Below are 26,307 nucleotides of genomic sequence, written 5' to 3' on the forward strand. Positions count from 1 at the left end.
CTTTGATGTTTACAGAAGAATGAATTTTGATTTACTAAGAACATCCCTGAAAATTTGTGCGCTTTTTGCAGGCAAACTGACCCAGATAGTGTTTGGACATCGGGATGTGGTGACGTGTCTGGCACGCTCAGAGTCGTACATCGGAGGCGACTGCTACGTCCTGTCGGGCTCGCGAGATGCCACCCTGCTGCTGTGGTACTGGAACGGAAAGCATAGCAGCATTGGAGAGAGCCCAGGCAGTAAGTGCACCTTCTGAGAGCGTGCACACACACACACACGCACACAGCTCTTCACCGAGCTCTCTCTCTCGCAGACAGATGTGACTGTGTGATTTACGGCCTCCCTCTGTAAAGTAACAACTAGTTTCGTCTGACCAAGCTAGGCCTCCTGCATACAGATTGGATTTCGCAGCCCTGTCGCACCAGGAACAGCTTTCGGTAATGTGTCTGAGATTGCGTGCGTGCGTGTGTATTTCTGTGAAGCCAGATATGGTGTGTAGTGTGTGTGAGAATCTGTCTTTAATGTGAGTGAAAGTGAGGGCCACTTAGAGACGTTAAATGTGATGTTGGGGGTCGTCGGGCAGCGCATGAAAGTTCACCACCATCCGAGGGCCACGGGGTCACGTTAGTCGATAAAAGTGAAAAATGTCATGGGCCTCCCTTACGTTACCATAACATATGGCATTAGCCATGATCAAAGCACGGCGCACACATTGCTCGGTCCTTAGCCCCCTCGGTGCTAATTTGGTCAGCTTAGATTGGCGGACATGTTGATAAGTGATCCATTACAAGTGGGATGAAATTTATGACAAATTGCGATTTGGTTAATAAGCCATATTGGTTTATGATCGTGCAGATGATGGTCATCTAACACATCCATACACGGGATTTTAGAGCAGAAATACACAAGATTTTTTTTTAAACATATTTAGTGGATAACCAGTGGTTTAAAATACTGCTTTAGCTGCACATTTTCTACAAATAACAAATATATGAATATGTTTCCATGCATGTGCTGTACATGTCCTTGCAAGTGCTTGTGTGTCAGTCTAAACTCCTGGTTACCAAGCTGAAGCTAGAGGAACAGACAAAGCAGTCGTCATCTCATCCCATCACCACCACAATGTGATGCTCCATTGCCCCAGACCGCAGAAAGCTCTCCCAGACATGAACTTCTGCTGCACACACACGCACGCATGCACACATACATGTACTAACAAAATGCATACAGACAGCAGACCTTTCTTTATTCCTCTCCCACAGACACACGTTAAAGCTAAAGCCTGCACACACACACACACACATTCCTTTGCATGCATAATGTTCTGTGGGCATCCCACTCACTTCATAAGCTTGACACAAATACATCTGAATGGCTGATATGCACATGCACACAATGACCTATCCCCACTTTGTTCCTGCTGCAGCCACATGTTGTGCACAGCAAAGATTTTACAGACGCTATCGCCATCTGCTGGGCACCTAACAGCAATCATCTGAGTGTGGTATTTACTCAGTAACTACAGTATTTCTGTTTTTTCCTCTTGTTTTGAACGCACCATATGAGAGAATAAATGTACGTAGGTTCACTTCTGCCACTCCTAAGGCCCAAAAATTAATTTCTTTTTAAACAGTGAACATAAAGAAACAAAGAAGCTGCCAGTGTAATAATTACATCATAAATTATTTTTAATTAGACTTCATGAACTGGCATTTTATCCACCTCATTTTAAACAAACATATGAAAAGAGATATTAAATCTTATTGAAGTGAGGGATCATGAGACTGTGATCACCGCGGTAGATAGCTTTTGCTCCTCCAAGTATTGAGGTGCATAATCTGAGGGGACGACAAGCTAAGGGGGTGCGTCCACCCTTAAAACCTCTACAGTGCCATGATTGATATAGAAGGAGGAAGAATACTCATCCCTTTATTCCATCTTTCCGAGGAATCTAATGAGACAAACACAGACTGCTTGAAGACGCATAACATTTCAACATTTCATATTCTGGGCGTGAACTGTTACTCCGTAAGAGATGCTATAGAGCCAATAAATGCAAAACCAGCTGTCCCTACTTCTAAAAAACTCTTAGCTGTTGATCACGTGGCTCATGTGTAAATCCGACTAGCATCCAAATGCAGTGTGGTTTAATTTGGTTTATATATTTGTATTATGTAATTTGTGCCAAATCTGGCTTTCACCTTTTCATTTTAAGTGCTTTAAATACTTCCCCAGTTATTTTTCCTGGTCTACATTCATTTATATACACAACACACTAACTTAATCAATCAAACACAGTGTCGGCATGCAGCTGAACTTTCTTTACTAATGGGTTTAGTTTTCTGCTTTTATAATTGGTCTTTATTTTATTTCATTGTGAATCAAATGAATAAATACAATAAAATAAAACCAAGTTATACAAAAATTAAAATATAGTTCATGACAATACAAAACCAAGTTAAAATAAGGAACAAAATAGAATAAAATGGAGTCAAAAACAGTTATTATCTCAACAGAAACAGAGTTGTTTTTTTTTAGAATAATTGTTTATTTTAATTTATTTGTAATCTCTTAATAGTTTGAATATAGGGTTGTTACTCAGGGGCACAATCAAGAAGTTCAGATTTGGTATTACAATACAAGCACTTGGCCCACAGCATATGTAGATGTCTCAAACACACACACTGACACATTTGGCCTGTGTTTTTTTTATTTACTTGTATTTTTGTCAGTTTTTAAAGTGAAAAGTTTCATTTCAGTTACTTTTACATTTCAGTTTGTGTTTTTGTGTCAGTTTGCTAAAATGTTTTTTCCTAATTTTCGTTTTTAGCTTAGAAAACAATTTAATTATTTTTGTCAAATATGAAGACAAATCTTCTGGGATAACAAAGAATATTTTGTCTTAAGCTACAGCCTCCAAAGTGACCTTGTAGTTGGATCAAAATATCATTTTAACATTAACTCCTATATTCATTCAGTTTTAGTTGTAGTTGTTTCCAATTAATTTCTTACAGTGTGAAACAACTTTTCAAAGGAAAGGTCTTAAATGACATTGCATTTGATAACTAAAAGTAAAAGTGAATAATAGGCATGTTCAGTATAATTTACTACATGGGTATGTTGTCTTACACTTTTCTGTGTTGCTAAATTGATACTCGATTGCTTTGGCGCGCACAGTTTTGGAAAAGTTTTATTAGGAATTCAAGCGTGTGTGAGTGTCCTTGTCTTTTTGAGCTGAGGTTGCGGAAGACCACCTCTCGATATTTAAAAATGCAGTCCAAAGATGCAACTGTGCGTATGAGCGTATTTATGCCAATGCGTGTGCTTACAGACAGAAGACAGATGGAGAAGTAACAGCCGATTTTGTTTTGTCGCTCACCCTGACAGCTCAAACCAAAACAAAATCACACAAACTTCATAACGCACTCTTTTTTTCCTTCTGGCTCTCATTCTCTCTGTCAAATGCAGAAACATCTGGATCGAGTGAAGGCAGCGAGGGGGAGAAGGTTTTAAACATAAGAGGAGGCCCTTGGTGACAAGTGCTTGAAAGGGAGAGTGAATGAGGGGAGAAGCAGGCTTAAAGACTGTGCAACAAGTCCCAGCGCATCCGTATAAAATAACATGTAAAACACCCTCCAGGATGATGAAATTAGCAATTTTATTTTTGGTTATTTTTGAAAGCCCGCCTCTTTTTTAAAAAAGACATTTTTTAATAGTTTGGAGTGAAAATTTTTGTAGCTTCAGCTGTGACTGCAGTTAGAAGACTAAACCAATCAAGGAGAATTTAAATTTTTTCTTTACCTCCTTCTAGTGGCCATAAAGCAGTACTGCATATGGTAATACCAGGATTGTCTTCGCTTTGTTTGTGTTTTGCCAGCAGACTTTACCACACCGAGGGCCATCCTTACAGGCCACGACTGCGAGGTGACTTGTGCAAGTGTGTGTGCTGAGTTGGGTCTCGTCATCAGCGGCTGCAAAGGTGAGACTGTTTGTCCCTGTAAAAATGTAAGGCTACACTTGTGCTGCTTGCTATTTAAAACTAACAATGCACAGGAGCAGACAAAGGACAAATCTCAGTGGCCACTATATTAGGAACACCTGCAGAGTATGTGAGCTGTGTATGAGCAGATGTTTTTTCAGAGATGATGCACAGACATGTGTGGGAATAACAGCAATTATATAAACAAGATATGAAGGTCATTTTTTTCTAAATAACTGACAGAAAAGAGAAGATATACGGTAAGTATTTCTACTATAGGTGTACAGCTGCACCGAAGATTAAAAGAATAAGCTAAAAACAAACTTTAAAAAGTCATTTATGCTTAAATCAAGCTACGGATTAATTTGTTCTAACCTCTCGTCTCATCTGTATATAGAGGGTCCTTGCCTGATCCATTCCATGAATGGGGACCTGCTGCGGACCCTGGAGGGACCAGAGCGCTGCCTCCGGCCTCGCCTCATCCAGTCCTCCGCCGAGGGACACTGCGTTATCTATTATGACAAGGGACAGTTTTGCCTCTTCAGTGTCAACGGCAAACTGCTGAGGCACATGGAAGTGGAAGACGGCGTCAAGGTGAGGACACGATCACACACATGCGCCTGCACGTGTGCGTCTGCACTGCATCAGTATAGAAAGTCCTCTCCCTGATTAAAAGCTCGGTCTTGGTTTTAGATGCGAGCGAGGTAAAGGTCGCTGTGCCTCGGGACAAACTTACAGCCTCACATCTGTTCTTTCCTTTTCACCCGCATTACACCAGAGGAAAGGCCTCTTTTGATCCGGAGCTCTGTTGTCAGGTCAAATTGCGTTGGCGACGCTGGCGGAAAACATTCCAGAGGAGTGGTCAGCTCTGGACACCAACACCATTAACTACCCTGCAGCGCGGGACGACACATTCCCCATTTCCCACATTTCCTCCCTCGTGGCTCGGGTGACATAAGATAGCGACTACTGCCTTTGGTTTCCCGACCCGATGTGTCCGGTTTGGCCTGGGAAATGTAAGCTAGCCCTGACAGGCAGCCGCGTGCCTGTTTCCTATTAAGAAAGCTCTTGTGCCCAGGCTCCTAACCTGCCAACCAGCCCCGCTCCCACACAAAGCCACAAATATACTCAAATACTGACGGAGTGCATTACAATCCCTGTGAAACTAATGCTGGATCTTTGTGTCTTTAAGAGAAACTAACAGCGTCCTTCAGACAGTTTTTGAGCTTCAGTTTTTTGGTTTCTTTCTGAAGATGAAACTTGGGAACAGTTCAAGCTACTGGCGTTCTTGTCGGCTCTCCTCTGCTGCTGTAAATTCCAGTCGTGTCAGATGGCATTAGGAGAATCCTAATATCTTGGAGTGAGGCTGTAAGAGTCTCAACTCCCTCCCTCCCTTCCGCCTGCCTCACCCTCTCTGCTTCACCCTCCTGGTCTGAGACTCCAACAGTATTTTGTACACTCTGGTACATACCAGAATCAATCTTCTCAGCCCTTGGAGCGTCTGCACAGTAGGGCTCCAGTATAAATAAGTGTTTGTCCTGGCCTGCAGTACACACTCAGAAACGGAGAGGAAGACTGTGAGAGAGAGTGTATGCACTGTGAATTTATAGGGGTCTGGAGTCAGAGGTTAGATGACAGGCTAACAGTCGGCATCCTAGTCTAATAGCAGAATCGGGTGACAGGAGCCATACTGAATGGATTACATTCTTTTAAGTACTAGTATAACTCAGGCAGTGTAACCATTCCAGCAGTTCTTTCGCTGCCTGCGTCCGTGTAACAGGAGGATTAACGGCACCATAAATTAAACTTTTTACCTTCTCCAGCCCCAGAATCCACCCACTGTTCCTTGAAAGAAGTAGGAAATATGGGCATTAAAAGTGCATGTGTTTCTGCTGGAGTCATTTTTTAGTCATCCGAGCCCGGGTAGCCATCTTAGCCCCCACAGAGCCATCGGCCATCTTGTTTGGCCGCCCAGTGGCAAAGGACTGATTTATAATGTCTGTCTGCAGCCTCCTACCTGGCCAGGCTGACATGTCTGCCAGCTCCCCTGCCTCCTGCTGGGCTCCAGTAAGGTCATGGACTCCATTAGTAGATACACAAGTGCATTAATACAGCATAAGAACTGATAAATAGTTTTACTTTTACTGCTGCTCTGTTGAACGTTATTATGTTGCTTGTGGTCACAAACTTTTAGGCAACTTGGCTAAACTGCGCCGAGCACTTTGCTCTCTTTCATCTCACTGTACCTGTTATTGTGTTGGTGGTGGTTTGGTTGATGGCTCAGACTGAAATGAGCGCTCGTCTTTATCGCCGCTGTCAGATTAACTCCGAATGTTGACACACAAGACAATTGCTGTGGACACAAAGCAGACCCACAGCACACAAATCAACCCGGAGCTGCGCTCGCTCGTGCGCCACGATGACGATGATCTAACGTGACAATTAGTTTGGATTGATTCTCAAGGCCAGCTGAGAATCCAGGGCATCACTGCGCAACGCTTTGTGTAGCTGTGTGTGGGAGCGCCTTCACATCCAAGTTTGTGCCTGAATGAGAAATAAGCTTTTTCCCCCCCCCTCTCTTTACATACAAAACATTTTTGCTTAATTAGGCTGCAGGTCTTGAAGGGTTATTTATGTTTTCCTTACCGAATCAAGTTCCTGAAAATGACTTGTTCCAACTTCAAGTTTAGGTTTCAGTTTTCCGTTTAATGCGAGCCCAATTCAACACACATGCGGCTGCTGATTGAAGCGTCTCCCGCTGAATCGCCGCAAAGCATGTCACAAAAACTGCAGAGGACAAAAAGCTCTAAATTAGTGTCATTTGCTGCTTTTAGAACTTAACATTCTGCCTCGTCATTTCATCGGCTACGGTTACTTGCTGATTGATGCTCCCGACTCGTTCAGTTTCAGCTTCCACTATGCGCTGCGCTCTTAATAGACTCCAGCACACGACTTGATTTGTGTACATGTGAATCCCGCGGGACCCGTTCGGCCGCTACAGTTTGCAGGAAAAGCAGATGAGACGAGTAAATCTCTGGGCCTCGCTGTGGGGAGCCATCTTTGTTGCGGGTCGGGGTCTGTGTGCAGAAAAACCCCTCAGGATGGCGGCGCTGACCTGAGATTTTTTTTTTTTGTCGGATCGCTCGACCTCGCGGTACGAGCTTTGCTTTGACGGTAGAGACAAACTGCCCCCAGATCAGCAGCTTATTCAGAGGCAATTTATGCACACGCTACCAAGTTGAAAACCTTTGAGTTTGACCTTTGTGGGACACTTAACAGATGACGCTGGTAAATAATTGATTTTGCATGATGGAAGCGAAGAGTTAAGAAGGAAGTTCTCTGATCATCTTTCACAGGCTGTGCTCCTCAGCCGTGATGGCCAATACCTGCTGACAGGCGGTGATGGAGGTGTAGTATCTGTTTGGCAGGTCCACAACCTCAAACAGCTGTTCACCTATCCGGGCTGTGACGCAGGAATCCGCTCCATGGCCATGTCACATGACCAAAGGTAACGCGCTCAAACAAAAGATCATGCATATGTACAACAGTGGCTATATTTATTTGAAGTTTGCTCACTTGGACAATAACGAACAGTCTCTAGTTTTAATGGAGAGAGACAGAATACTAACCAAAACTTTAGAAAAGACACATCGCATAAGAGTTATAAATTGATTTGCATGTCATTGAGTAAAATAACTATTTGATCTCCAAGCAAAACATGACTCAGTACTTAGTGGAGAACCTCTTGGTGGCAATCGCAGCAGTCGGATGTTTCTTGTGGTTGGTCACACGTCTCTTGGGGGTTTCTTTGTTGTTGCTTAGCAGCTCAAAGTTTCAAATCCTTCCAGAGATTTTCTAAAGGACTGAAGTCTGAAAATCAGCTGACTACTCCATGACCCTGATGTGTTTCTTCTTTAGCCACTCCTTGGTTGTCTTAGCGATATGTTTAGCATTGTCATGCTGGACGACCCATTCACAACCCATCATGAAGTGTTCTGGCTGAGGGAAGGAGATTAAAACATTTTATGGTACATGGCCCCATCCAGTCGTCCCTTAGTACAGTGAAGTAGTTGTTAAGCCCCAAAGCATTATGGGTCCACCTCTGTGCTGAACTGTGAGGATGGTGTTCTTTGGGCTGTACTCCACATGAGTTTTCATATTTCTTCTGTTTTCAAGTAGTTGTCCCCTACTCACCAAGCGTCTTGTAGCCCACGTAGCCTTGTGCAGGTCTACAATCTTGCCCCTGACGTCCTTTGACAGCTCTTTGGTCTCACCCACAGTGGTGGAGAGGTTTTAATGGAAGAAATTGATTCTGTGGACAGGTGTGCTTCATACACATAACTAGTTAAAGTCAGGAGTATGTGTAATTGATGGCTTGATTGTAATTTGTAGGAACCAGAGTTCTGGTTAGTTTGTAGAGGATCAAATACTTATTTCACTCAATATGATGTATAACTTTTGTGTAACGTCTCTTTCTAGATTTTTGGTTGATTTTCTGTTCCTCTTCATTAACATTAAAAAAGTTAGAAAGTGTGTTTTTGGAAGTGAGCAAACTTACAAAATTAAAATTTCCTCCACTTCAAGAGAGCAGGCAAACCATTAAGCTCACCTTCACGGCCTCATGATGTTCCCCCCTAACATTCCTCAGGTGCATCATAACCGGCATGGCGTCGGGAAGCATCGTCCTCTTCTACAACGACTTCAACAGGTGGCATCACGAGTACCAGACCAGATACTGAGGGTGAAATCAGCAGCGACTTGACTGACAAGAGTTGAGGGGAGGGCGGGGGAAATCCAAACTGTTGCAAGTGTGAACTCTTATCAAAAGCACTATTCTGTCTATATCCTGATATCCTGAATGTAACGAAAGAAGGAAAAAACCCAACATGTCCTGTTATTGCAAAAGAATCAAACTATTTTTAAAAAGGGCATTGCTATATTTTGTAGATCAGATAGAAAATTTTCATACCAGTCTTAGGGTGGGGGTTACGTTACTTTACGGTTAAAAACAAATCTATTTTTAGCTGTAAGAGTCTATTTTCTTCTCAAAATAAGAAACGAGGGATTTGTGGGAAGTTGGTGAGAATCATTTCTCTGTGACGTAAAAATCCAAATATTTGTGTACTTTAGGGTGAATGATTTTTTTTCTGTAGGCGTGTATGTGGTGAATAAATATGAAGCTGTCATTCATTTTAACATGCTTTTCCTGTTTTGGCAACACAGCACATAGATATAAAGTGTTTGAGTAGATGAAGCACAGGAAGATATTGAAGAGGGAATATACATTTATATAAATAACTATATATAAAATGTTTAAATGTAGTCCTCCATATTTAAAATTTTTACTCCCTCTGTACCTCCGTACTTGCTAAGAGATTACGTTTGTGTGCATGGCTCACTACTCATAAAACATCAGTGCAACCTCTTTGCGTTATTTAATACTTTGAACATCAAAAACATAAAACTTACTCTGTAATGTTAAAATCTGCTTTCAGCTCCTTTTAAGATTTATATCCTTTATGACTGAGTAAGCAGTGAATCTTGTTTTATTTCCCCCCCTGCTAAAATCAAGAGCTGAGGATTCAGCTCATACCACCTCAGCACAGTCCACTTTGAGTCTAGTCTCCAAAGCAGTGAGATGAGCAGTGAAAGCTGGAGCAGCGAGGGGGAGGGACTTACCATTTCCATTTTTTTCCTCTCTTTTCATCACAGAATGATTGATCAATGTGATTCAATACTTAAATGCTAATCACACACATTCTTTTGATCTTTAGACAGTCGTCCTCATATCTTTGATTTTCAGGAAGCATTCCTTTCTTTAAAGTTGCATTTCTAAAATGGTTTGAATCTCCAGCAACACGGGAGCTACTTTTATCTTTTTCTTCCAATCAGTTTGGAGTGTTTTTGTGTGATGAGTTCTGACAATAAAATGGAATTTTATAACCTGAATTGTCCTTTGGTGTATCTTTTATAAGGTGTGACTCAGCCCCCCCTAGTGGTAACCCACACATCCAACACAAAAACAAATACTAATTTCAAGTCTTTATTGCTGAACCACTCTAAAATAGTGGGACATTAAAAGCAACCACTCAGCGCCTCATAAAAACCACTGATACATTTGCTCTTCTCATACAGTTTTTGCTTTACAAACTGTTAAAGCATGAAAATCTACTTTGACTACATATACAGTACATAGGAGAAAAATTAGGCCATGTAGCAACTTGAATTTGTGAACAGAAAGTATTCATGCAGTGAAAAAACTGCTAAACCAGCGGAGGATTTGGCTCTGCTGACAACAGCTGTGGAGTTAAGAACGAGGACAAAACAGGTCACTTTATTTGTTTTTACGCTGCAGAGAGTGAGATCTGGTTTTGATGAAGGTAATCTGTAAGCTGTTGGCCTGTGATCGAGTCCAAACTCAATAATCATAACAGGATAATCATTCCTGTGGTTTTACTCTCACTGGACACTTTTTTAGGTACACCTTACTAGTTGGACATTCACACCTGCAGGCACCAATTTAAGAATCATTAACCTAACACCACTAACTGCATGTCTTTGGACTGTGGGAGGAAGCCAGAGGACTGGGAGAGATCCCCCCACAGACACAGAAAGGCCCGGGCCCTTTGGAATCAAACTTGGGACCTTCTTGCTGTGAGGCAACAGTGCTAACCACTGCGCCACCTTCAGTTTAGCTTTTATCGTTTGAAAATGTTTCATTTTACTTTAGTTTTGATGAGTTTCAGTGTTAGTTTTAGTTTTTTAAATTATTATTGTTCAGTATGGAGGGCATATTTTTCTCGTCATTTAAAAAAAAAAATAATTTTTAAGCTGCTGACTCGCATCCAGAGTCTCAAATATGTCCATTAATACCACATCAGGCAAGATGTAATAACATTTTTTTTTAACCAGACTAACAAATACTAAATCTAAAGATCCCTTCTATATAATTTTGTTTAAAGCCCCACACCATTACGCCACCACACGGGGCAGGATGGATCCATGCCATGTTGTTTACATTGGAAAATCAAGACTCAAACCTGACAAAGTGTCAATTGCAGCAGTTTAACAGGTGTACCTAACAAAGTGGCCATTGAGTGTGCATAGCTCATGACATAGTGGTGACCGGAGAGAATATACCAGCAAGTATGTTTTTCCTGTACAGTACCAGTCACGTCTGTATTGAGAGTTTCGGTTAAATAAAAGTTACCGTGCAGTTCGGTTTAACATCTGTTGGATCTTTCTTCTCTTTACATGTGCTCACAGCTGTAGTTCAGCACAATACATACAAATAAAGCGTATGAGTGAAAGTTGCAGTCGGCTACTCAAACAAAGAGACTTTAATGACTCAAATACACGTACGGAGTACATTACTTTCCTTCAGTAGTGCCTGGACATGCAATGACCTTTAGCTAGTTGTTTTTAGATGTCCATCACACGTCTGTCTCCAGTCCATCATGAAGGGTAGAATTATACTTTGTGCTCACAAAAAAAAACCCAAATTAGATTTTATGCTTCTTTTTCCAAACAGTTCCAGTTCCAGGGTGCTGCTGTGAGTAGAAACATTGTAACCAGCACTCTGTTTATAACTAACATTGGCTAATAAATCTAAGGAGTTGAAAAATGATAAAGAGGATAGATGAGCAGAAGAGGAAACTTTTGATCTTAAAACAGCAATTTTCCTAAGACTATTTTTGCAGCATTTCTCACTTTTGGAAGAATTGCAGAACACAATATTTGGGGAACTGCTGCACTAGAGGTCATTTGGATGTTACTGTAGACGTAGCTTCAAAATTGCGTGTGAACAGCCATTTCTTTCAAATTTAACAGATCTGATGATTCCCAATTTTACACTCAAACACATACGTGGCGCTAAAGCTGTTTGAAACACTCTCTGACTCCTTAGCCATGGGCTACTTTGGCAGATGCCACCTTTACTTTGTCGACACAATGCATGAAATTGTCAATTGGCCACTATCATCAGGATGACTTTACTACAGGTAGACAGTCTAGCAAATTTGGGACTTCGATATGGTGAAGTGATTGAAAAACGCATACAGAATCACACACAGTAGCCTCTCTAGGAGTTTGCTATGCGTTTGTACTGAATAACCCTTTAAAAAGGGGCCCCGGGGATTCCAAATGGGAAGCTAAAACAAGAAATCTGACTAAGCAGTGTATGAATTCAAAAGACAAACCACTCAGAAGAACGATATTCAGTTCATTCCCTTTCAACATCCTCAATTAATAAATAAAAACATATATACAATCAACAGAGTACAGAAAATGCCTCATATCCTTTGTCTAATAAAATGAGCGGGAAAAGAATATGAGGGGAAAAGGCATGGTCACAGCGGTCACTGGCTCAGTTTACATCTACCAGGAAATGCTAATTGAGATGTTTCATCCTATGGTTTCTGTTTCTGTTTGTGGGGATAAGAGTGTTTAGAGCTTCTCCACAAGTTCTTCGGCTGTTAAAGGGATAGGAGAAGGAGGGCAAAAAGGAGAGGGCGGGGTGGTGGATCTCAGAGGTGTGGAAGGAGGAGAGGGAAACAGGGTTGGATGGATAGGTGAGGGGGAGGAAGGCTCACATTTTGTTGGGGATGAGAGAGGGAATAACACAACGGGCTGGATCGGGGAGACAGTGGGTGAGGAAGGCTGAGATGCTGCTTGTTTGGTAGGACAAGCAGAGGGAGCATTTGTGGTCAGCTCGATCAGAGATGCCGGGGAAGGACGGGAGATGGGTGCAGAGGGAGCTATGCATGTGAGAACAGCAGGAGGACACGAGGGTGAGGTAGACTCTAAAGACGAACAGGGGGCAGCAGTTGGGGAGGTTTCTATTTGTGGTGGAGAAGAAATGAGCAAAGAGTTGATGGGACAAGTTTCAACAGAGGGTGAAGGAGAAAACTGAAGTGAACTTAAAAGATTAGAGGTGGGCAGGTCAAGCTTAGCAGCTAATGTGTGGCTGTCATTCGGAGAATCGGAGTGGGGAGGTGCAGATTTGGACGTAGTATCAGGCCTAGCGGTTTCTGTTGAAGCCAGCTCGTTAGATTCGGGTACTTTGGCAAATGGTGACGCCGACTGGTCCGGAAGAGCAGATGGGACTTCAGTGCCATGCAACAGGGGCGAACATGGCACCGCTTGTGGCCCTGGACAACAACGGGCCGTGAGCTGAAGGGTCTCCTTATCTAGCGCTGTGTTCTGGAGGAACAAAACAAACCATCAGCTTGATGCGCGTGCATCCAGCAACATCAGTCAGAACAGAAAGAGATACTGCGGGTTGATCTCAGGAAATCATATTCATTTAGCATAAATAATCCTTCTGTGTTTGTTTTTCTTTTTTTCAGAACTACTGACCCAGCTTTTAGTGAGTAAACAAAATGAATGAATAAAGAAGCTAATGGAAATAAATGGACACAAAAAAACTGAAAGATGTTCACCAAAAGAAAGTACGCTTTGCACAGAAGACTGACCCAAACGGGAAGAAAACCACATCAAAGTGCTACTCTATGTACAGACGAAGGGCAAATGAGAAAGGGAACTTTTACTTTGTACGGATGCCTAATGGTTCACTTTTACATAAATCAACCAAAATAACACATACTTGAGAATACTTTGAAGACAAAAACTAGTAAATGTAACGTTCCTCACTTGCCCTTTTGCTGAATCTCAGCAGCAGAACAGACGAGGCGTAGCATCGTGTTAGTACATACCATTGCCTTGGAGCTAAATCAGAGGGACGAAAAGCAGGAAGGTGGCGGGGGAGGTGGGGAAGAAGCAAAAAAGGGACAGAGACTAGTCTTACTCACAGCTTCACAAAGAAAAGTCAACACAACAAGCATGACAGCCGGTGGACAGTTGTTCCAGCTCAGTGCTGCTGCGCCGTTTCAAGTCAAACTACTCCCAACCAAAAGGCTCCTTCAGAGGACTGACGTGGAACAAACTGTGAAACCTTCTGTAAAAGGGTTAGTGTCAGCGAGTGCTGCATAACAATCAGAGGACTGAGTGGATTAAATGTGGATTTAGTTTTAAAAGAAAAGCCTGTAATCACTCCAGACTTTTTTTTAAAATTATTATCACTGTTGTTTAAGGTCTGTTGGTGGGTGAGAGATCACTGACTCCCATACCTCACATACCTCAGAGTGAAATGTGGAAGTTAAAGAACTGAGCACAGTTTTCTGAGCAGGAAGTTATAATAGATAAATTGTGACAGAAGAGTTAATAATTGATGATTATTAAATAGCTTGATTTTTAGTGAATAATCTGGACAAACAAGTGAAACTGTACAAAATAGAAAACTAAATCCTTTGGAGAAAATAAACGGTCAATCGTTTGGCCAAAGGCATTGCTGGAAGTTAAGTGTTCGGATTAATAAAAACACTATTAGGCAGTTTAATAAGAGTACATACAGAGACTGTATATAAACGATGGATATAGTTTGCAGGTGAGTTTTGTTATTGTTTGTTTTTTAATGGCGGATACAGTGGATTATTTCAAAAAGATATCTGCTTGCATAAAACGCCCCTTCACATACAACGTGACGACGGCTCCACGCCGCTCTACAACTTTGGCTTAGTGTTGAACTTTGACCGTGGCGTGCTGTGACGTACGTTCCAGATCAAACTAGGAAAAAGACTTGCAGGGAACAGCGCATATTGTATGACCCCAATTCCTCAAAAGTTGGGTTGGTATGTAAAACATAAATTATAATGTAATCCTACAAATCTCATAAGAGAACACAAAAATGTTTAAACTGAGACACTTTGCTCGTTCCGTGAATTTTATTCCAGCAACGTGTCTGAAAACAGTTGAGATTGTAGTAACAAAATCCTGTAGAAGTAAGTGCTACTAAACAGAAACAGCTAGAGGAGCCTTTTAGAACTAACTAGGTTCATTTGCATGAGGTCAGTAATGTGACTGGGACCAGATGATTATGATATACACAACTGTATAACTAATGACGACTTATTCAAGTGGGCCAAACGTATTCTACACTTGTGTTATTCTAAACATGGATGCTATAATTAGTTACCATGCTATAGCAAAATGTTAATATTCCCTTTTTCTTTTAAACAAATGCATCATTGTCCCTCTCTGCGGCAGCTTTGCTAAAAGAAGTGCTCGTCCATTTAATAAGACATCACTGGGTGTTTTTAAAAAGTTGGATTTGTAGACAACAAAGACATCACAGAACAATCTGGCCCTATTTCTTTAAAATGCGCAAATGGAGTCTTACATCCAAGCCATAAAGACACTTTGAATCCTTCTCTGCAACTACAACTTTGTGCCGGCACTTCCAAAGCTTTTCCTCAAGGTGGCGCCAGACTATCAAAAATGGGAATGACTGCTAAGCAGCCAATCATTGATTTATTAGATCAGCAGTTACAGAAAGTTGACTTTAAGACAAATGTGATGACTGACATAATAAATACAGAGAAGGAGGCAAACTGCATTGCGCTAGCAGTGTAAACATGCTTTTAAAACCTCAGTGACAGTATGATCCAACACCCCCCCCCCCCTCCAAAAAAAAACCCCAAGACAAACCAACATTTTCTTTTTAATCATATTATATAAACGTTGTGACCAGCACAAAAGGAGCTGAATGTGAATAAAAGGAGCAGAGTGACACATGTGCAGAGAGTCAGGGGGTTAAATCCAGGACACAGTGTTAGTGAGTGCAGTCACTGCAGCTGGCAGCCCAAGAAGTGGAACAGGGGGTCGGAGAATGAAGCAGGAAGGAAGGGAAAGGGAGGGTGAGACGGGAGGGTGAGGAGGGAGACTGGGGGGTGGGGATGGGAGTTGTTGTAGATGGAGTAAGAGTGCGAGCGGAAGGGTGATAGCTGGAGAGGATGACGGGAGTTAAGAGGGGCGGTGGTAAGAAGTGTGTACCCAGCTCTCAGCTCCAGGCGTCCCCTGTGGTCCTGGGTCAGGTGTGAGGGAGGGGTGAGGATGAGGGTGGAGGAAGAGCGTGGAGAGGAGGAGGAAGAGGAGGAGCCGAGGCCAGGGCCCGCAATTACACCTCAAACTGTCAAATGAGATTTACAACAGAATGAGGCTTGGAGTGCCAAATCAAATTTCTAATCAAAGACATCTTCTCCTTCCTCCACCCCCACCATCCTGCTTTCACTTTAGACAGACTGAAGAGACTGTGCTCAGCTCATGGGTGGTGTGACCTGATGAGGAGAGGAAGTCAAACTGTACAACAGGAAGTGATGTAAATGAGGCTTGAAAGAGACAAGATGAAGAGCTGCCCATACTACGGGAATAAATTGTGTATTTCTGTCTCTGAAGTCTTAAGACTTATGGCTTCATCCGTGTCTTCCTGGATGAACACGAGATCAGAAATTCTTGGCCCAGTGGTCAACTAAACCTTTGTTTGGTTAGGAGCGCAATCTTGTGTATTTGGGTCAAACATTCACAATCACGCAGTAAATGCTTGGAAAAGGGCCTGACATGTTCATCCCACTGCAGGCTCCGGGTCACTTACAACTAAACCCACACCAAGACATCAGTATTGCTGATTTAGATTTAGGAGATCGTTGAAAGGTAATCTCATTACAGTTACAGGATTGAAAAAAACCCCCTCCAGAAATATGTAACAAATCATGTCTCGTTCCAGGTGCTTACCATGATGACTGACACCCCGGCTGTGGTGGTGCTGTGCTTTGGCGCGGTGTTGAAGTGCGTCTTCAGTTTACCTGTCACCTCCATCTTCATGTTATTCTCCATGATTGCATCATCCTTGGCACACACAAACACACAATATTGAAATCCACACAGAAACAAATAACCACAGTCTCGGGCTGTGTTAATACAGATTGTGTTAGAGTACCGTGACCCATGGATGTGAGAGAACATCTTGTGCTGTGTATCGAGCCTCAGCGTTGACCTGCAGCATCTTTCCAATCAGCTCCTGCAACATTTCACAACACTAGATTAGTTCAGCTTTAAAGATAAATTTCCTTTAGACTTAAAGTCTTTTTTCGGGGGGTTTTTGGCCACCAGGCGGCGGTGTAACAAGAAATAAGTGCCAAATTGATATGTGACCGATGAAGATGTTCTAGCAAACCCGTGGGCAGTGTTGCCAACTTAGCGACTTTATCGCTATGTTTAGCGAGTTTTCAGACCCCCTTAGCGTCTTTTTTTCTAATAAGCGACTAGCAAATGAATCGCGCATGACTGTAACGCAGTCAGTTCTTCTTTTATTGTTATGTTGTTTTGGGGATCACAAGGTTTAAAACTACTTATAAACACACACACACACAAAGCAACTCCCCCAGAGTGCCTATTTCGGGTCACTTTTGCCAGTCCAAGCCCGGATAGAGGAGCAGGGTTGGAATTGTGACATTAAAAAAACAATAATTGCTAAAAGAAATTTAATTTGTAGTTCTAAATAAATTCTAAATGCATTTAGGACGTTTTTTACTCACTTTATGTCTCTTCCACAATGTTATTTTTCTCGCCTACAACATAGGTTACAATTACATTAGCATGACCAATTGTGCAAATTAGGCGATGGCGTCATGTAGCGACTTCTAGCGACTTTTAGGACAGCCAATAGCGATTTTCCTTACTGAGGAGTTGGCAACACTGACTACCTGCAGGCCAAAATCATCCATGTATAGTCGCATTTCAGTCCATCTGATAAATACCAATGCACAGAATCAGGTGGGTGTATGCTTGAACTAATCAAGTGGATTTTGAGTTAAATTGAAAATTAAAGTGTGGAACAAGTATAAACTACAGCTCCTTGATGCTAGCTCAAAAAGTGAACCGATCTCCATAAACTCCTATGTCAAAATATGCAACTTTACAGCAAACAGAAACATGATCTACAGCATGTTGCAAAGAGCAGTTTTGGTCACTCTAGTTATTTTACCCCTTCATAGTAACTGTGCTTGATATTACTCACACTTTAAACACTTTTAAATCTTAAAATTAAGTGTTAGTAAGGGTTGGCAGCTGACCCTAGATGACTGCTAGTTAGCTTCTTGCTAGTAGCCTTTTGAGTATTTTTCTGTCATTATTTGACAACTAATATTGCTTAGAGTGCTGATAATTGTACTAAAATACTGTGCAAGAAGTAAATTACAGGATTTTATGTACTATTAGCATATATTTGTACCGGTCTCATGCATTTATACAATTTATGGATACACCATGCTAACCAAGCATGGTGATAACTGACAGCTTTATGCTATTTGTTTCTGGAGCAGTTTATCTGTTTTAACTGCTTTATTGGGAGGAAAAAAAAAACTATTATCTCAACAAAAAAACTGGAAATGTATATTCCTGGCAAAGCTGGTTTCTGCATTGCAATAAATTATAAACATGTTCCTAAAAGAACCACTTTTTAAAATATAAATAATGACCATTTGTGCACATGTGCACTCAGGAAGTCACGTATGCATATATTGTTTCCAGAGAAATCGTGCTCTCTTAGATCTACAGCTTCATTACGCCACGCTGCCTCATGGTGTGGCATCAATAACTGTGCTCATGTCTACAGCGACAAAGCCACTGTAACACAAGTGTGTTTAATTAGCAGTTAGGTCTTGCACGCTGAGTGCCGGCTGCCACCTTAATACTTGACATTAACTTAGAGAATTGAGGGGGTTTCTGCGTCCTTCAGCAGAAAGCAGCTATTACAGGAGTCTCTACTCTTGTATACTTGAACTAAAAAAGCTGGAGGCTTGTTTCAGGCTTTTTGCAGCCAATGCAGAGAGAAGGGTAAGGATTAAACAACAGAGTGGGTAGCGTAACCCTCCAGAGTAATGTCATCTAATGAATATATATGAATTTTGTAAATCAGTGGTCCTGACCTTAGCTGAGTCAGTGATGTTGTCCCAGTAAGGACTGGGAAAGTCCAGTCGCCCTTGAAGGATTTGGTCAAATAAGTCCTCTTGCTGGTTATTCTCACTATATTGAAGGAGAAACACACACTCAGAAAAACAACTCAGAATTTATAATGCATTACTCAGCAAACGTGACATACATCTAAACTGTGAAAAAACTGAACCATCTGTATTGTACTTTGCATAATAAAATCCTTTCATTTTGAATTTCAATTTGTGGCTACTGCCATAAACATGAAGTGCTAGAGATGACATATGGGTCACATTAACGTAAATCAAATTACAAAATCCTTAGCACAGTGACTAATATCAGCGACAGCGTACAGATGTAGCAAACTGACAGTGATGAAAGTCAAACTGACAACGTTGCTGAATTTCTGCTGACAATTTAGAAAAGATTGAATTTTTTGCTCAAAGTCATAGACTGTATATTAATGACTGGCATAGCCTTCAGGACTGCAAAGTTAAGCTGCACTCGTTTTAATGGCCAGCAGGGGGTGACTCCTGTGGGTGGAAAAATAAGAAGATAGAAAAATCTGACTTCTGGCCTGGTTATGACCTATTTAATTTATAGACTCAATCTATATCTCCACTTTCTAGTTTAATACTGCACTATCTCAGTTTAATAAGCTGGGGTGTCATATAAAAAGTAAATACAAAGTAAAGCATATTTTAGGGCATGGCTAGCTTGTCATTGATATATTGACACCAAATGAACTTGAACAGCATCCTCGCTCATTAAATCTAGGCAAAAAAGTATGGTAGCAATATATGGCATCACCTGTTATCCACCTGTGATATAGTATCTACCTTTAAAACTGAAAACCACGTCCCTCTGCATGTTTGTTTACTGAACTATGTGAACCGAGTACCTTCTAAAAGGAGGGAATCCACACAGGAGGATGTAGGTGATGACACCTGCGGCCCAGATATCCACCTTCAGGCCATAACTGTGAAATGAGGGTAAGAACAGAGCCAGAAAAAGACTAAATCGTTTAAAGCAAACTCTTTCTGGACATAAAAATACAGAAAAAACATTTTGACATTTGACAAATGAAAGTTTCTAATCTGCTGTAACGGTACAACAGTACATATTACCACATAAACGTGCCTGCTGCCACATACTGTATGCGTAGTTTGTCATGCTGTATTGTACACTGGTATAAAATACAGTTTTCTTTTTAATCTTCAGTCAGCTGATTACAACAGCACAATACTAAAGCATATTGCGTCAAAGCGTCCAGCTTACCCTGACTCAGCGATGATTTCTGGAGCCACATATGTAGGAGTGCCACATACAGTATACAAGGGGCCCTCGACTACTGTAGCTAGGCCAAAGTCTCCAAGTTTCAGTGATTTGGTGCCATCTGGGTACTCAAAAACCTAGAATGAAATACTCATTTAAAGCCCACAGAGGATCTGGATTTGTTGTAAGACCCACCCCAAAACACAGCATGTTTGTAAATGCATACCAGTAGATTCTCTGGTTTAATGTCTCTGTGGACGATGTTCAAGCTGTGTAAGTACTTCAGCGCTCTGGCGAGGTTGTACACCATGATACTGGCGTCTCTCTCTGTGTATTTGGCCGAGGAGGTGATGGCGTCAAATAAATCGCCTCCCTGCGAAAATATGACAACTGTGTTTTACACAGCAAAACGAGAAATGACCCCTCTCCCCTCAGCCACCCACTCCCCCCTCAGCCTCTACTGCACCTTCACCAGCTCCATAACCAGGTATAGTTCAGAGGGAGTGTCCACCTCCTCGATCAACATGATGATGTTGGGATGTTTCACCTTCCGGAGCACAGCGACTTCATTTTCTATGAGGTGCTCCTAGGAAACACACACACACTCACTCAGAGTTGGCTAGCGCCCCGGTGTCTACGCTCAGTTGTTGCGCTAATAATAAAAGATCTGAGTTGTGCGTTAAACATGAGCAAATCCTGGTGTGTCATTGTGTAAGTGTGTGAAAGTATGAGGGTAATGCGAACAAGGATGTGAATAAACAATATCACTTAATCGAGCTTTGAGCATCAGAGGCACACAGGTGTGACCGTGCAGTGCACCAACATATGATGCCTGCTTACGTCTGACTGAAAGTGACACATGCAAAGGGAGGAATAAAAGGAGGAGGCAGAGAGGAACAGAAGTGAAACCTTTCCGCTGCACTTTGTCTTGTCGATAATCTTCAGGGCAAACTCTTTCCCCGTGGACCTGAACAGAAACAGTGCAATTAGGGGATAACACTGAACGCAGCAGTGAAGCTACAGCAGTGTCTGTAATTTAAATGAAGTGCTCGCTGGAGACGCTCGGTTATGGTTTTGCAGGAGCGCTGCGTCACATCGTTACAGGGGAGGAATTCTAGATGTAGCAAATAAACTTTGTTATGCAGAGTGTGAGCTGTGAAACCGTGCAGGCGCAGGCAAATGTTTATTCAATGACATATACACTGTATTTTGGTAAGAAACTGAGAATCTAAACTGTTTGTTTACAGTGTGTTCACATAAGTACTTTCTAGAAAGGTGCAAGACATCTTGCGCGCGCACACACGCACACACGCACACACACACACACACACACACTCAACAGGCCCCTCTTTGTCACCTCCACCTCCCTGTCTGTGTGTTGACTGAGATTAAAAAGGCTAATGAAGTGAAATCACTCCTGGGTTTAATCCATGACATATTTCTGTCTGCACAATGCCTGTCATCAGGACTCAAACGGCCTGACTGGGCAGTGACCATAATGTGACACATACTTCAATAAGCTGCACACGGGGAGGAGGGACACTGCTGTGCGTTCACTGCAGATTTCTGCCAACATTTCCAGTCTGATCGAACGGGTTTCACTTACCTCTCCACACAATCTTTGACCACAGCAAAGTTGCCATCTCCGATGACTTTGCCAATCTTGTATTTTTCACAGATGCTTGAGGCATGCGAGTGCTGGTTCCCATTAACTGCCGAGGAGAGACAAAGGTTATAAACAAGCAAGTCTTAAAGGTACACAAAACTACGCTGAAATCTAGCAGCATAGCCAGGCTTTCTTTGCCTCAGCTGGCTTGAAAAAAAGTCAAATCCAAGTCAAAGGTAACAGGTATCATGCTGGTGGTTATCAGTTTTCTTTATTTACACAGACTTTCTGTTTAAGGCTTTGTCTACTCACAAAAACAGTTTTGGTGTCATCTAGGAAAATTAAAGGAAGATTGCTTTAGTGTGTTGCCGGGTTAAATTTTAATCATTCTAAATTACAGGCTTCAAATAGTCTATAAGTGTAACTGATTAATTTTCTAATCTAAACTCTAGTAGTTGCAACTCCAGCAGGTGTCACACTGAGTTAAGCAGCAGAGTCTCTGTGTAAAATTACTCTGATCATACCTTCTGGACTCAGCTGATTGGTTTGCTCCTGATGATTGTTCAACGAGCCATTTATATTTGGGGAAGAGTGGTGATGTGACGGAGGGATCTGTGCGACAACAAACAACAACAGAGATAAGAGCTCGGCCTCATCAATACTCAAACTGGCAGCAAAATAACAAACAGTGTCGACAAACATAATGATCGTCGTTAAAACGCTGCTGATGTATTACTGGCTTGTTAGTGACTTTGATTACAATAAAAGGAGACATATTCATTTTCATATTCTTTCAGATGTAGACGATTTCAGATGTCTGAGTTTGACCACTTAAATGAATCATTCATTTGTTAAGAGAGTCATTTCAGCAGCTTATGTCTACATTTCTGAAATGTCAGCAATAAATGCATGCCACCAGCACTAAAGATCAGAAAAAGTTCACTCCCCATCATGCACAGCAGTGCTTACATACCGTACTGAGCCATAATGTGCATTACCTTACAGTGAGGATCTATTTTTAGGTAGCCCTCTGAAGCAAAGTTGAACGTGGGACAGTGTCAAGGTCCCTTTTATAGGTAGATACATAAAAAAGCTTTTTACTTTGATAAATGACTTTATCTGACTTAGTGGTGCCAAACTAATGTGGATGGATAACTCTGGGCTCACAGAGGAACTGCGCAAAGGTGGAGGAGGTTAGCCAGCTGGCTGGATCATTCAGAAATGACAGTCTGGGACTAACACAGATTTACAGGAGAATCCATCAATAAAGCAGATTATTATCTTAAAATCTAGTGAAAACACATCAGGCAGCTACGACATACCCTGCGAGTCATACAACATGACTGACAGTCAGTGGCTTGATAAATTCATTTGATGCTGATTTATTCTATTTCAGGGTATGTAGGTTGTACATCCTTGCCTTATCCCTAGCTTTGCAATAACGCCACTAGCAGCACTAATTTGGATTTAAAGTCTCAGAGGCAGAGCTACACTGAAATCAGTGTATTCAAGCTAATCCACTGGTTAACGGGTACCAGTGAGCCAGAAAAATGCAGGAAAGACGGCTATATGTTAGCAAATGCAGCTGGAATATAGAGATTTAAAATTTTTTAGGTAAAATGTAAATAAAAGCAGAATGCAATCATTTTAAAATCCCCATAAACTGATATCGTATTCTCAATAGAACGAAGAAAGCGAAAAAACTAAGACTTTTTGCTCTTTCACGAAAAATAGTGACTCATTTTGAAATTGATGGCATAAACATGTCTGGAAAAAAGTTCGATCAGAGGCGACAAAAGGCTGGAAGCAACATTTTGTAACTAATTAGGTTACTGTAAGTCACATGACTGGTAATGAAAAAAGCATCTGACAAACTGTTCACCATGCCATCCACAAACACAAGTTAAAGCTCTATCATGCAAAGGAGACACCATATCTGAATATGACTCAGAAACACTGCTGTTTTCTCTGGGCTAAAGTTTATGTAAAATGGACTGGGGCGACCTGGAAAACTGTTCTGGGGTCAGGTGAATCAAAATCTGAAGTTCATTTTGGAAAACATGTAATCCTGTAAGGAAACATTCCTCTCCTAACAGTCCAGCAGCTGGTCTCCTCAGATCACAGATTTTTACGCCTGCTGTTAGAAGAAGAGGGCTTATCCCAACTCTTTTTGAGATTTAAAGTGACCTAATTTTTTATTATTTTAATGGTAATATGGGTTTATGAGGTTTGTGTTTTAGCATTATTTACATTTTACAAGGCATCACCAACATTTTGAGTTAGTGCTGTAAAAATATATAAAATTATATACTGGATGTAAACATTTCTTTACCTTTAAAGCAGTTTTAAATTTGTGCTTATCTGCATCTTATCTAGACAGTTTCACTAAAGGCGCTTGTTTGGTCTCAACCAGGACGAAGTGAAGGAGTCAGTGTCAACACAAATGTGACACACGCCCTGAAATTCTGCAGCATTATGAACTAAACTTTAACAAAGTCTGTCAGTGTTCTTTTGCAGTATTGTGTGTGTCTCGAGTGACTGTCAGTGTGAGCCCATGCATATATTCACAGTACACTGTATAAAGAGAATCGCTGAGACTCTGTGGGTTCTGGTGCAGCAGCAAGCTGTGGGTATCTTGTTACTGTATAAAATGCATTGGATACACAGTCTTACCTTAAAACTGGGGGTGGTTCGAGGGCTGGTAGGGGATGGAGTAGAGGACTTGGTGGACTTGTGGGCTGAAATACCATTTACTGTGCAGAGAGAAGGAAAAACAGGGCAAGAGTCAGTGGGATTATGAGTTCATCATTCAGAGCGTAGTAGTTGTAGTTCAGGAGTAATGCACAGCTTTGAGGAGAATCCATCAATAAGTCAGGCAGTGACTTAATAAACATGTTTGCAGCAATATATACTTTTGAGATGTTTAAAACTGCCAGTGATACCAGTGCTAAAAGATAACCCGTGGTTATCCAATGTAAACTGTATCACACTAGCATACTATGCACTTGGTAATAAAGTGAATCGTCAAACAGCCCCCCCTGTGACTCACTCACAAATTTGCAAGTTCTTTTTTAGCAGGTTGCAGATTCTCCCCATGAGGGGGAGGTGTGTGGTCATTTTTGTAGGTACACTTTTAGTACCTACAAAAATACCATTATTCTTTCACTGAAAGCACTCTCACTACAGGTAACGAGGCCGAATGATTGCAGAATTGCAGATTGCAGTCTAGGCTGATGCCCCTATTACTGTTCACTTTGGTTTATGTAGACACAATACATTAAAAAAAATGTATTGATTGATCATAAAAGTGAGTTTTTTGTAAATTTGCCTGAAAATTATCATTAGATTTCACACGTTTGCATATACTTTATCACTCTTTAAAACAAGAGCACACAGCAGGGACGAAATCCTCTATTGTTTGAGTGATTCATTCTCTCAAGAACAGTCTATTTCTGCTTCGCTCTCTATCGGCTGCTGGCACAAATACAGAGCCATAATGCGTCAAACTTTAACTCACAGTCATTCATCTGCATAAACCCAGACGAGCTGAGGAAAATCATTTCACACTGCCTACAGGCTGCATCTTTGCACTCACATTTCAGAGTTTAACTTTTTAATTTAATTATAAACTCAAAGTGTTTCTTCCTAAAGGTACTTCAAAATCAATGCCTCAGAAGGCAGTTTACACAACATGACATTAGCCTGTAGATAACAAGCTATTTTCTCAGCATCTCATCTGCAGCTATTCAGTTAGATTATAATTGAATTATCACAGACGAGAACTGTTTCCTTTCAGAAGCATTCTTCAGTTGTTCATTTCTAGCAGTCAAGAGAGTAGTAGGGTATCTGTGCTAATGTGCTACTCATGTTTAGCTTTCTGTGCAGACACGGTATTATCAGTTCATGGCTCTGCAGCAGCTGGCTCTCTAACAGGTAGTTGAGTAGAGTTCAATGCATCTCATTGGCCTCAGAAGAATGAGGGAGAGAAAGAGGGTCAAAGTACAGAAATGTGTCTTGTTTAAATACACTGATCTGAGATCTGAGGAGCTACAGAGGAAACAGCTAACAGTGCTAAAAATAGAAAGAAACACAAACCAGTGTTCCTATTTTTGGCTCTGATTTTCACTTAACACTAGAGGACCAATTAGCGGAAGACTGAATGTTAAGAAAACTGCTTTATTTCATAGACTTGGTTTTAGCAAGCTAAAGTAGCTAATAGTAGCTAAAACAGTCAAGTCTGTTAAGTTTAGAAAATTTTGTGTTTGCTCCCTAGTTTGAATTCTCAGTTTGATTTTTTCCTAACATAACTGCAGTCTTTGCATTTGGTTGTAAATGTGTTGTCATATTGGATTTGGCTCCCCATTCATATGCTATGGTTAAGCTGCTAATGATTAGTTTATCATTAACCATCATTCACAGGTAAAATTAAAACATATATGAATGTCAAGTATGGGGTGATGCTAAGAGTAGACAATTTTAAGAATAGAGTAAAGGTGAAGCTTCAGTAATCAGTAATTATTCAGATTATGTAATTCCGAATTATACAGGGTGCCACGCCTGTCAGCTAAGAACAGGAAAGTGAAGCTACAATTCACTCTTGTTCACCAAAATTGGTCAATAA

General features: G+C 41.3%; 2 protein-coding genes and 1 long non-coding RNA gene across 17 annotated transcripts in view; 1 reads left to right on the plus strand and 2 right to left on the minus strand.

The window, feature by feature from the left end:
- Positions 1 to 4,446, minus strand: part of LOC143418986 (uncharacterized) — an 82,364-nt gene extending 77,918 nt beyond the window's left edge. The window contains exon 1 of the long non-coding RNA XR_013098935.1: positions 4,355 to 4,446. This is a non-coding gene — a long non-coding RNA (uncharacterized LOC143418986). The remainder of the gene's footprint in view (positions 1 to 4,354) is intronic.
- The window catches only part of lrba (LPS-responsive vesicle trafficking, beach and anchor containing), a 176,107-nt gene extending 166,179 nt beyond the window's left edge, over positions 1 to 9,928 (plus strand). For 5 of the 7 annotated variants that reach the window (XM_004549310.3, XM_004549315.3, XM_014413348.3 and 2 more), the window contains 5 exons: positions 72 to 239; positions 3,878 to 3,979; positions 4,377 to 4,573; positions 7,336 to 7,487; positions 8,628 to 9,928. In XM_004549310.3, coding sequence (XP_004549367.3) covers positions 72 to 239; positions 3,878 to 3,979; positions 4,377 to 4,573; positions 7,336 to 7,487; positions 8,628 to 8,718 — 710 coding nt within the window. In that variant the 3' untranslated portion in view covers positions 8,719 to 9,928. The remainder of the gene's footprint in view (positions 1 to 71; positions 240 to 3,877; positions 3,980 to 4,376; positions 4,574 to 7,335; positions 7,488 to 8,627) is intronic. The other 2 variants (XM_014413347.3, XM_012918692.3) reach the window with 1 other exon arrangement.
- Positions 9,929 to 10,008: 80 nt separating this feature from the next.
- dclk2a (doublecortin-like kinase 2a) overlaps positions 10,009 to 26,307 on the minus strand; it is a 42,479-nt gene continuing 26,180 nt past the window's right edge. For 3 of the 9 annotated variants that reach the window (XM_004549318.6, XM_004549319.5, XM_004549317.5), the window contains 12 exons: positions 24,360 to 24,439; positions 22,211 to 22,298; positions 21,687 to 21,792; positions 20,990 to 21,047; positions 20,547 to 20,666; positions 20,307 to 20,453; positions 20,084 to 20,217; positions 19,707 to 19,784; positions 18,802 to 18,898; positions 16,812 to 16,892; positions 16,607 to 16,720; positions 10,009 to 13,180 (listed from right to left, as the gene is read on the minus strand). In XM_004549318.6, coding sequence (XP_004549375.3) covers positions 12,425 to 13,180; positions 16,607 to 16,720; positions 16,812 to 16,892; positions 18,802 to 18,898; positions 19,707 to 19,784; positions 20,084 to 20,217; positions 20,307 to 20,453; positions 20,547 to 20,666; positions 20,990 to 21,047; positions 21,687 to 21,792; positions 22,211 to 22,298; positions 24,360 to 24,439 — 1,859 coding nt within the window. In that variant the 3' untranslated portion in view covers positions 10,009 to 12,424. The other 6 variants (XM_004549320.6, XR_013098933.1, XR_013098934.1 and 3 more) reach the window with 6 other exon arrangements.

Source organism: Maylandia zebra, linkage group LG6, assembly GCF_041146795.1.
Source record: "Maylandia zebra isolate NMK-2024a linkage group LG6, Mzebra_GT3a, whole genome shotgun sequence".
NCBI lineage: Eukaryota > Metazoa > Chordata > Actinopteri > Cichliformes > Cichlidae > Maylandia > Maylandia zebra.